Source organism: Erpetoichthys calabaricus, chromosome 10 (genome assembly GCF_900747795.2).
Source record: "Erpetoichthys calabaricus chromosome 10, fErpCal1.3, whole genome shotgun sequence".
NCBI classification, from domain to species: domain Eukaryota; kingdom Metazoa; phylum Chordata; class Cladistia; order Polypteriformes; family Polypteridae; genus Erpetoichthys; species Erpetoichthys calabaricus.
In genome coordinates this window covers 8,359,820-8,372,579 of record NC_041403.2, presented here as the reverse complement: position 1 = coordinate 8,372,579, position 12,760 = coordinate 8,359,820, and the positions used below count along the sequence as shown (strand labels likewise).

At 38.1% G+C, this 12,760-nt stretch overlaps 1 protein-coding gene across 3 annotated transcripts in view; it reads right to left on the bottom strand.

Moving 5' to 3' along the window:
• The window catches only part of gpbp1l1 (GC-rich promoter binding protein 1-like 1), a 110,672-nt gene that overhangs the window by 30,369 nt on the left and 67,543 nt on the right, over nt 1–12,760 (bottom strand). For 2 of the 3 annotated variants that reach the window (XM_028810817.2, XM_028810819.2), the window contains exons 5-6: nt 5,880–6,190; nt 1,411–1,483 (exon numbers count right to left, since the gene is read on the bottom strand). In XM_028810817.2, coding sequence (XP_028666650.1) covers nt 1,411–1,483; nt 5,880–6,190 — 384 coding nt within the window. The remainder of the gene's footprint in view (nt 1–1,410; nt 1,484–5,879; nt 6,191–12,760) is intronic. The other variant, XM_028810818.2, reaches the window with a different exon arrangement.

Here is a 12,760-nt window from a genome sequence, read left to right as displayed (position 1 = left end):
ACAAACTCCATTACATGGATCATTTAAAAGATATGATAGCTCTCTGCATATGCCATTCAGGAACAATACAGTAGTCCATTAACTTTAATATTTTTTAGATTTATAAAAAAAAAACGTCCCCTACCCAACCCCCCTAAGCCACTTTTCGATTTTACTGTTAGTTTCCAAGTGTGCCAGATTGCGCAATTTGGGTTGGCTGAAAGCACCATTAGAATTGGAATAAAAAAAATATGGTATGCTATTGCTGATCCCTTCGGTGAAGGGGTGGATTACACTGTGAACAAGTCACAAGCTGAAACACCTTTTTTCCCCTCATGTTCTCACGACCCAGCAACGAGAGTGCTGTCTCAAAATGACATTCTGTCGAGGGTACCTTACGTAAAACCTTAAGCAGTGCAGGTACTCTGGTAAGAAAAAAATGCTGTTACTGTAAGTTGAAACTTAAGATCAGTGCTCAGAAAACTAACATTGGGAGAAAGTGCAGCAGACAGTGTCTGGATATGGTAACTGAAACCATGATGCTTGAACTGTAAAACTGCATAGCACAACACTTAAAAGAAATATAAGCAGTACTTACAGATCAAGCATGGCATTGAACCCTTCAGCAAATGTGTCACTCTCAAAGTCAAAACTGTGATAAGAATCTGAATCAAGTTTTGTGCATAATGGTGTGTAAAGACAAGCTATTGCATGCTCATCATACTGTATTTCTTCCCTTTTATGCAGAGCTGTGACATGCGGTATTAATTACCAATTGTAGACAAATATACATCATTGGAATGCCCCGAGCATTGGGTATCCAATAATAATGAACCTTTTACTGTACATGGCTTGAAGTAGGTGGGATCTTTGATTCTTTGATGAAAGTAGACTCGCACAGCTCTGATGTACATGCCAAGGTGTGGAGCAAATCAAAATATTTTAACTAATGAAAGAGATCAAACAACTTGAAAATGTATTTTTACTGGAAAGACGACACTCTTGAATATGGAAAAAATACCATAATTGCTATTGGTTGACTCGTGGATGTATTGCAACATATGCAAAAAAAACTTTGAAATATAGCTAAAGCAGTTAAACACACTCTTGCCTTTTTTAATTTCCTTCAAAGCAGAAATTACGGATCACCAGAAAACAACGTGAATTAAAAAAAATTTAAAGTGACCCGCTTTTATTTATATGACAAAATAATTTTCTGGGAATAATTAAGAAATTTTCTGGGAACAACAATCATAACTCACTAACTATACAAATACGCACCATTATTTCTAAGAAGGTTACAATTGTAATGTCATGCAAGGCCGGACAAGTAGTGAAAAATAGTAAAAAGTGAATGCAAGACTGGCTGTAGCTCGCAAAGACATAAGCTGACCAACACAAATGCTCAAATTATTATATAAGGATACCTACCCCAAACCCCTGCAGGAGTTCCCATGGGCTTGTTGTGAGAGATCTGATTTCCAGCTTCAGGATTTAGAGAAGGCTAAAACAGAAAAAAAAGAATATTTAAAATTAAGAGAAAAACTACCATACTGTATGCAGAAGGTTTTGCACCATAAGACAAAATGAGCTGTTAAAAGAAAGTTACAGGGTAGTCAAAGCAATTATTACATATACACACAAATATATTATATCTATATCCATATATATCTATCTACATCTTTCTCTCTCTCTATTATAATATATATGTGTGTGTGTGTGTGTGTGTGTGTGTGTGTGTGTGTGTGTGTGTAACTCTAACCCACATATACATGTGGGTATGTAGGCGCCTGAGGTTGCGCCACAGTCGCTGGTTTGCTTACTTGACTGGGTGTAAATTGGAGTATTACATGCATATACAAATAAATACATACATTATATACACATATATACATAAATACATGCACATACTTATTTACACACACACAAACCTAGCTATCACTGGCAACAGGAAAAGCCTAATCTACTGCTGGCTGTCCTTGAACAAATATTAATGGGCTTGTCGGGAAAGAATATTAAAAAAAAAAAAAAAAAAAAAAGTACTCCTTCAGAACAGTTAAACTAAAAACTAAAAAAATCAATTAGACAGGTTAAATCACCCCTTTTGTGCCTCATGATGTCTAAATATGGTAATTTGAGGCCATCCACAATTAATGTGATAATTCATAACCACCTAATAAGGTACAATAACAAGAATTATGCAAAAATCATTGTAATTTTCTAGTATGTCTAGTATGAGAAAATCAGAATTGCACACTGATCTTTAATTTTGTGATAGAGCTCATTTCCATATGTTTTTAGTTTGCCTGCTAGATCCTGAAGCTCTCATTTGTTGAAATAAATAGCCTCTCTCCAGTGTTAACATGTTACATACATATTAAATGTGTTATGGATTATGAGCTAAACTATGAGCACAACACGCTATTGAAGCCCAGTTCACAAGATGGTTAACATAGTAGCCACAATGTTTGGTCCATTATTATGAACCACTTTGAAGGTCCTGTCTCTACATTGCAGCAGCTAGCCTTTTGGTCAGCTTAGGTATGTTTGGAAAATTACGTATGCAATACAATGGAAATCATGTCTGTCTTCAAATAATGTAATTGTGAATATAAATGTGATACAATTCTTGGGTTGTCAGCACAGGGCACACATCAGGTTTTTAGTGTGAGTTTAATGGCCATTATTAGCAGAATTTGAAAATCTGTCTTAAGATAACTGGTCCACTGCTAAAACCCTTTGCAGTTAATACTGCTTGTTGACTTGTTCCATCACATCCTCTGATGTGAGACTTCTGATTCTAACCATTTTTCCTTACAAGTGCCATACACTGGTCTTTTGAGCAGTGTTCTTGATTTTCGCTCTGTTTGTATGTTAGCACAATATTAGACACTGAGCAGCAACATCACCCACACTCCAAAACCCAACCACAATTAACATGCTTCTTCAAGACTCCTATTCTGCTTCAGGTTATTAAATAATCTGACGTGAAGCTTAAATATTACCATCATGTGTCTATTTAAATGAACAACAATGATTATTAGACATTGCAATGGATATAACCAACAAGTAGCTTAAGAAATTTCAACAACTTGAACAATGGTTAATTGTTAACATCCCTATTCTAAGCAAAATAATATACTGAGCTGTGACTCATATCACAACAGGGATCTAAAATTGACCTTTCCCCATGTTTTCCATAGAAAACAACCTGAAATGGACAGGAGGGAAATTGAAGAAATTGTCAGCCTGGTAGAACATATTTCCTCTCATATTTCATAAAACTGCAGTTTGCTGTTGATGGATCTTAATTCTCAAATATGTTCATTCTATTCCATAAAGCCGATGTCATATTGAATGACTAGTTGTAGGGGATGTCAAACCTTTTGGTCAAAAACATTAAGGTAACACTTAATCATCCCAGTCTCTCACCAAGTCATTGAAGTTTCATGGATATCAATCTGTCCAGTTAGGATAAGTGATTATGAATCAACTTCACCTGCTTTGTTCCAAGTGTAAGTGACAATAGGTGCATTTGAGATGCAACAGCAAGACACCCCCAAAAAGGGAATGGTTTGCAGGTGTTGACCACAGACAATTGCTCTTTCCCCATCCTTCCTGACTAATTCTTCACTAGTTTTCTGTTTTGCTAGTGTCCTTGTCACCACTAGTGGCACAAGGTGGTATCTGCAGCAGATTCAGGTTGCACAGGTAGTCCAGCTCTTCCACATATGTGCTGTCACAAGGAGGTTTGCCGTCTCCCAGTCAAAAGAGCATGGACGAGATACCAGGAGATGAGCAGTTACACGAGGACAGCTGGACAGAGCTGTAAATGGGCATTAACTCCGCAGCGTGACGGGTATCTGCTCATTTGTTTGAAGAGGAACAAAAAACCTCCAGCTGGTGAGTGCTGTGCATGTTTCCGCCCAAACCGTCAAAAACAGACTACATGAGGGTAGAATGAGGTCCTGACATCCTCGAGTAGAATTTGTGCTCACCGTGCAGCTTCACTGGTGTTCGCCAGAGAATACCACAATTTGCAGCTCCACCATTGCCTCCCCATTCATCTTCACAGATGAGCAGGTTCACACATGACAGACGTTATAGTCTACAGACGCTATGGTGAGTTTTATGCAGCCTGCAACATCATCCAGCATGACCAGTTTGGCGGTAGTTCGGTGATGGTCTGGGGAGGCATTCCTTAGAGGGTCACAAAGCCCTCCACATGCTAGTCAATGGTACCCTAACAACTGACAGATACTGAGATGAAATCTTCAGAGTCACTGTCAGATCTTGTGCTGGTTCAGTGGGATCCTCCTGGTGCAGGACAATGCCTGGCCTCACGTGGCCAGAGTGTGTAGGCAGTTCCTAAATGATGAAGGCATTGATGGCATTGATTGGCCCGCACATTCCGCAGAACTGAATTCAACTAAGCACCTCTGAGACATTATGCATTGGTGTATCCGAGGCCGCCAAGTAGTGCCACAGACTGTCCGGAAGATCACCGATGCCCTGATCCACATCTGGGAGGAGGTCCCCTAGGACACCATCCGCCATCTCATTGGGAGCATGCCTAGACGTTGTTGGGAGTACATGTAGACACGTGGGGGGCATATACACTACTGAGTCATATTAGGAGTTGCCATGATGAAATTCACACAAGTGGGATCAGCCTATGATTTTTGATTTTCAGTTTGTTGAATCCAGCCCTCAAAGGGTTAGCGATTTTCATTTCCATAGACCACTGTTACATCATTTTCTTTTCAACATATGATACACTATTACTCAGTAAAGATTTTCCACTTGAATATTTTGTTCATCAAGATCCAATGCAATTTAAGTGCTCCGTTAATTTTTTTTGAGCAGTGTAGATGACAGCAGTTGTTTATCTTCTTGGCTGAGGCAATAAGATCATGGGGCTACATATGCAAAAATCAGATGATTGCAAAATATCCAAGCAATTCCACATTTCCAAAGCATTGCAAGCTCACCACTTTTCCTGACAGCCAACAATGTGCTGCCTTGATGGAGCCAGTGTCCACATAAAAGGTATTCCAGGTACAGCGAGTTCAGCCACAAACTTGATTCTGCTTTCCTTTCTCCTCCATTTTGTCGTGGTAACAAAAACATGCAAAACCAAGTTATATCACTTCCAAGACACCTGTGTTCCTTATTCCTCATAGCTGCATCAGTATTCACATTCTCAGTATTCACACTATTTCTGGGTGAGCACTTATTGGCTGTCAGCTCCTTCACGCACACAAGCCTGCTCCTACAACTTAAGATCAGATCTGTGTGATTTTGCCAGGTTGAGTAACAGACTGGTTGGATCCAGTCACCGGGTACAGTATGTCAGAATACATCACTGGTGCCATGGGCATTACCGATTTTGACTCTACCATTTTGTTAATGAAGTCTGTGGCTTGATAATGCTGGAAGTCGGGTAAATGTGACATGGCCTTAAGACACCCGCTAGGACTGTTGGCTGGCAAACCCATTCTTTGAAAAGGTATGACAGGATGTGCATTCTCATATGCATTTCTCAGTACAACTGCTGCACTGAAATTTAAGCTTACAATTATTTTTCTCTAGGTGTATGAGAAGTTGAGAGAATAGAACACAATCATAAAATAATGGTTAAAATGTAAAATATCACATTTCAAAAACTTTAGTTAACCAATGGGTATCCAACAGTATGTCTACCATAAAGCATACAATTTAAAAATTTCTTAAAAAAAAAAAAAAAACTCTGCACAGGTATCCCTTTAATATTTGTTTAGCTTTCATCAATCAACATACAGAAAATACATATCAAATGTTGTATGTGGAATCAGGGCACAGAGAAATATAATTATGTACAAAATTAGCTTCAAATAAAGGCTTAAAACCAAAATACGTACAAAATCTTCTTCCATAAACTTCAGCTTGTCCTCCTTGATGTCCCTTTTCTCTTCCCTGGCTTCTGGAGGCGGCTTCTCCTGGAAGACTGCAGACTTCCGAGGGTGAACATTCCCATTCCATTGTCGATGGCTGGCCAACCGTTCCCCTCCACTGCGATGGTGCTGATTCATAGGCTCTCGTGCTGTGCTGTGCCAACTGGAGTTGTTCTCCTTCCAGCCCTGGCTACTGACAAGTCCAACATGGGGGCCTTTTGAGACCCCAGAATCCACAGAGTCATGCCGCAGAAGGGACGGCTGTTGCCAAACATCTACTAAAAGAAAGATGACAGTTTACTGTATAACTGTGAACCACACAAAAGTAGGAAATAGATCATTTCTTGCTTAAATACAGTAGGTTACACACATGTAATTTATTACTGGATCAAGAAGGAATGTTACCATATCAGAGAAGCTAGTAAGATACTTAACATATGTTAATGTTTAGGTAAGTAAGATTTATGGCTTCTGTGTCCATTAGTGAATGAGCCAAAATGTCTGTCAGACATCTAAAGTTTTCTTTTTAGTCCTTTTTATTATAACCATTTCAGATTTAGATACCCAAAGTGGTTAATTAAATCAATGTTTGTTTTATATTGGGCATCAATGGGGCATAAGGTATAATTAGGTGCAGTATTTACACTACTTTTTAGAGACTAATAAATGCTCACTTTGGATTGGCACAAAAAAATTGATTTAATGCACTAGGTATTTACACTATTATCTAATCTGAAAAGTAGTCTGCAGTATGAGTGAATCTGCTTGGAAGCAAAGGTACAATTTTGTTATACTTTGATTTTACTGAATTCTGCCTATTACTTTACAGCTTATTTCAGGTCAGTAACTAAAAAAAAAAAAAAAAAAACGGATATTAATGGCATTTGGTACATACACATTTGACAGATGAGCTTTAAATTTTGAACTCTAATGTTTCAGGTATAAAAGTTCTAAATTTGACTGCTGTGTTTTATTTAAGGTACTGGCTGGACTTCTTGTAATGGTTCTGCAGATTTTCAAAGCCAGATAAAGAGTTGAGAAAAAAAAAACACTAATTACTTTTTTTGTCTTAAATAAGGATTTCATGGTGCTATCCACCTTGGTTGGTGATTAATTTTGTTGAAAAAAGTCTTCAGAGACATTAGATATTTAAAAGATTCCAAGTATGTTTGGAAACTGATATAACTGTTTCTAAATTTAGAAAACTACTAGATTGTAATGTCATACTTGGTGTAATTGTTGCATTTTAAAGAGTCAAAATGCAACCCAAATGAGCCTCTTTATAGACAGACATGAGGCCACCAGTGGTTTATTGCCAAAGTAAGCACAAAGTTACAATTGTACATTAAACATGCACATCATGTCAACATTACATTGACCTGGTTGTACAGTGTAATCCCTCAGCGTGGTAGGCAAGACAGTAAACTTTATGAGGGACAGACATGTATGTTTGCACCAGAAAAAGAAACCCCTCTAGGTAGGCTGGTAGTTTAAGATGCCATTTTAAAAACATGAAAGCATACAAGTAGATTGTTAAGCAAAGATTCTGCTAAAAGAAACACTGTTGAAGCTTTAAGAGGTTCACATCATACATGATGAATTATTGCATGTAGTACTATTTTCAATAATAGCAATATGCAAATAGAAACGATGCTGTCTTAATTGAGAAGGTTATAACATTCATGTCTGATGGGTTGGAGTTGTCAGCCTAGCCAATGACCTCAAAAACTGACACTTGTGACGATGGTAGATATTTAACCAGCGTCAATCTCTTCCCCTGTGTTCATGTAACAGCCAGAATACAATCTATTCATTCCCATTCAGTCTTATATCGTGTTACCATTTAATCTCCATTTGTTGAAACCAAAGATTCAGTTCTTTCCACAGCCTATACCATACATACCTTACAATCCTACCAGCCTTGTAGCTTTTCTTAGAACCTTCCATAATGCTGTAACCTTTTATAATTCTGTGCCTCTTTTATAATGTGAACGATAAAAATGAATGCAACATTCCAGAGTAGACCTCACAAGTGTGTTGTACTGATTTAAGTTCAACTTCTCTTAACACTCTACCAAGATTTGTAGGCCTTATTATAACTTACCATCCTATTACCTTTTTTAACCAAATGTAAACACCAATAGCTGCAAGTGACTGACAAATCTATTTTGACTCCCAAGTCTATCATGAGGTGTACACTTTCAAGTTACGGACAGCTCAACTAGGTATTAATTTTGGAATAATTTACTCACGGGATACAAGTAAAACTTTACATTTATCCTTATGTAATTATTTAGCTGATGGGTGGGGCATCTGACAATGTACCTAATTTGGTGTCATCCACCGGCTTCATCAGCCTATTAAAATTAAACATTGGAACTACCAACTGATCGCCACCTAATTAATACCATAACTGTCATTTTTGTACTCAAACCAATTTTAAACTCAACATACTGTACTACTGCACTGTACTACTACTAGCCCTTGTTTCTTGAAGTAGAAAACTGGTCAGTGCCTACAGATATAGTAATTGAACGTGAAACTGCTTATATAACCCAGATTATAATAAACAATGAAATAAAAAGGAAAACTACAGTGAACCCGTACATTAACAAAATTTAGAGAAAATTCCAGAATTTTAGGTGGTTTATTGACTTCCAGTTATTCAAATGTGTATGAGGCTGCTGAAATGAAAGTGAAGATGCTAGATGCATTTTACAATTTTTAAAAAAATACCATGAAATATGGAAGTGGGGAAGAACCTAGATGTGCCACTGAGCTAAATTTAGGAGATGTGGTTAAATTTCTTCACTAGACTATGAACAGACTTCATTTACTTCCATCAATTGTTCCAAAACCTATTTAACCTAGGTATAAACTGCAACAAAACTTGCCCTTACGTTTTACTTCGACTCTTTGCTAGAAGGAAAGTTACACTGTTGATTCAACCTCGGTTCCCTAAACGTGCATGAGTAGCGAAGAGCAAACAACCTCTAAAATGGCATCAACATCTGGCAAAAAACCACAGCGAAGTTGCAAAGCAAAATACTCCATGGACATTTTTAATTTTGTTGAATAGGACTTTGACTTGTCAGACTCCAAATTTGATGCAAGTGATCTGGAGATGGATATCCCCAGCTGATCGTGGTGCTGAACACTTTTGTGTAGCTGATGCACCTGCAGCAGAGTTCACCTAGAAAGACCACCACTTGTGATAACAAAAGATACAAAACTTATTGCATCAGACTGCGACCGCCACCGCCACCCACTTGCTGTGCAAAGAGCCGCAAAGCCACCCATGATGTGCTCCTATTGACTGCCTAGGTGCCCCCACTCAGCCACTGCTGCCAGATGTGCCAAACATGCGCCATCAGCAGCCACAACACATAGCAACAGACATTTTATGTTGAATTATCCATCGCTTTGTGTGCTTTTCAGAAAACTGAGTTTTTTGGAAAACATATTCAGCCCTCAAAGAGTTAAAGGGCACTGCTCTAGTGGCAACCTATAATAGATCTGTTCATTTCAGCCTTTGTTTAATTATTTGCTGCTAATAATTTTAATGTTTATTTTAAAACAGGGACAAAGAATATTTATTAGTACTATGCTGTGTTTTATGGCTATGCTATTTTTTTAAGTGTTTTTAATGTAATGTCATGTTCTTTCTGCAAAGACAACCCAAATTTTAACATTTTTGTGAATATTGAGTGTCCCAGTCAATCACAAGGATGTGTACGATTGCATATACCATGATGATGGCATTGGGTCTTTATGGATTGTCTTTACAAACAGACAAGCAAACATTTTTAAAATTTAAAATTGTGCTTTTTGTGGCTTCTTGCGTTTTTATGCCTTGTGTTAGTGGGGCAAAAAAGTATTTAGTCAGCCACCAATTGTGCAAGTTCTCCCACTTAAAAAGATGAGAGGCCTGTAATTTTCATCATAGGTATACCTCAACTAAGAGACAAAATGAGAAAAAAAAATCCAGAAAATCACATTGTCTGATTTTAAAGAATTTATTTGCAAATTATGGTGGAAAATAAGTATTTGGTCACCTACAAACAAGCAAGATTTCTGGCTCTCACAGACCTGTAACAACTTCTTTAAGAGGCTCCTCTGTCCTCCACTCGCTACCTGTATTAATGGCACCTGTTTGAACTCGTTATCAATATAAAAGACACCTGTCCACAACCTCAAACAGTCATACTCCAAACTCCACTATGGCCAAGACCAAAGAGCTGTCAAAGAACACCAGAAACAAAATTGCAGACTTGCACCAGGCTGGGAAGACTGAATCTGCAATAGGTAAGCAGCTTGGTGTGAAGAAATCAACTGTGGGAGCAATTATTAGAAAATGGAAGACATACAAGACCAGAGATAATCTCTCTCGATCTGGGGATCCACGCAAGATCTCACCCCGTGGAGTCAAAATGATCACAAGAACAGTGAGCAAAAATCCCAGAACCACACGGGGGGACCTAGTGAATGACCTGCAGAGAGCTGGGACCAAAGTAACAAAGGCTACCATCAGTAACACACTACGCCGCCAGGGACTCAAATCCTGCAGTGCCAGACGTGTCCCCCTGCTTAAACCAGTACATGTGCAGGCCCATCTGAAGTTTGCTAGAGAGCATTTGGATGATCCAGAAGAGGATTGGGAGAATGTCATATGGTCAGATGAAACCAAAATAGAACTTTTTGGTAAAAACTCTACTCGTTGTGTTTGGAGGAGAAAGAATGCTGGGTTGCATCCAAAGAACACCATACCTACTGTAAAGCATGGGGGTGGAAACATCATGCTTTGGGGCTGTTTTTCTGCAAAGGGACCAGGACGACTGATCCGTGTAAAGGAAAGAATGAATGGGGCCATGTATCGTCAGATTTTCAGTGAAAACCTCCTTCCATCAGCAAGGGCATTGAAGATGAAACGTGGCTGGGTCTTTCAGCATGACAATGATCCCAAACACACCGCCCGGGTAACGAAGGAGTGGCTTCGTAAGAAGCATTTCAAGGTCCTGGAGTGGCCTAGCCAGTCTCCAGATCTCAACCCCATAGAAAATCTTTGGAGGGAGTTGAAAGTCCGTGTTGCCCAGCGACAGACCCAAAACATCACTGCTCTACAGGAGATCTGCATGGAGGAATGGGACAAAATACCAGCAACAGTGTGTGAAAACCTTGTGAAGACTTAAAGAAAACGTTTGACCTCTGTCATTGCCAACAAAGGGTATTTAACAAAGTATTGAGATGAACTTTTGTTATTGACCAAATACTTTTTTTCCCACCATAAATTGCAAATAAATTCTTCAAAAATCAGACAATGTGATTTTCTGGATTTTTTTTTCTCATTTTGTCTCTCATAGTTGAGGTATACCTATGATGAAAATTACAGGCCTCTCTCATCTTTTTAAGTGGGAGAACTTGCACAATTGGTGACTGACTAAATACTTTTTTGCCCCACTCTATACCACAGCTTTGGTAATGCTGCAGAATTATTCACACAATTACCACCACTCACAAAAATCCACAAAATAATGCCTACATCAAAATTTGATTTCAGAAAATTTGAGCCTCTTACTCACTGCCTGTTCAGCTTGCTACCATACTGAGAAATCTCATGTTATGATCACATAACATGTGCCAATTTAACAGATCTGTTAATGTAAACGAGACCTGTCCTTTTCCCTTGTGAAAGTGAATGGGGTTATATAACATAAAAAGCCAAACTACTCCTGGGATTGTGACTTAGTGTGAAAAGCTGTGCAGATATCCCATTGCTCCTCTAAGTTTAGTATAGTAACACAGGATGTAAGCAGGGATTCAGTGACTGCAGCAACTCTGAACAGTATAACAAATGATGCTTTTATGTACCTGTATAATATGGTCACTACCATGGAAAAAAAAAAAATCTAATGGATTAAAATATGCAATTTTAACATAACCTGATGAGCCTTTGTTCCTTTTAATTTAAATCAAAGTTCTTCATTTTCCATCATTCTTGTGACTTGTTCTTTGAAAGCCTGTATTGTATTTTAAAAATCCAGTTCACTGCATTCAGTGTCATCAATTAATTGTCTGGTTACAATTAGAATATATTGCACTCTTAGACCATATAAAACGTTATCACAGTAGCGTTACATCTTTGCAGATTTTGAGTCACAGTATCAATGTTTTGTAATAAAGCTATTAAAGAAAGAAATGAAAATAACAGCTACACAGCACTGTCTATACATATTTCTATATGCTGCTAGGTGTGTTAGGTAGGTCAGAACTGTTATGATAAACTAGTTTGTTGTTCCATTATCTTATCTGTAAACGTAAAGCACATTAATGATGATTTAAGTATATTGTATTGATCATGTAATCTGCTGCACAAGCATTTTGCAAAACATTCATGATGAACAAGGATGTTTATAATTAAAATCATACTTCAAAAAGCCTACCATGCAAAAGCTTTGCAAACAATAATTAATAAGGTCACAGCTCAGTGACATATTACTGCATAGCCAATAAATGCCTTATTACTCTTTTCAAGGAGCCACTGCAACCATGCTGTTCAAGTGCAAAACTACACAATGGCTCAAAAGCTATATTTTGTTGAGCTTATCAACGGTACTGTGGAAACAATGGAGAATGCAAAAACAGTGCACTCAGCAGTTTTAATTCCAACTTCTGAAACAAACGGCAATCCAGTGAGTCCAACTTAAAATACCACTGGAAGAGGTTGAAACTTGAGAGTTGCAATGCTGTGATACAGCAAAGTGCCATTCACTTTGCATGAAAATGCCTGTACAACCTCCAATACCACTATATACAGCAGAAGTTGAGGGTTCTATTGACAGCGACAACAC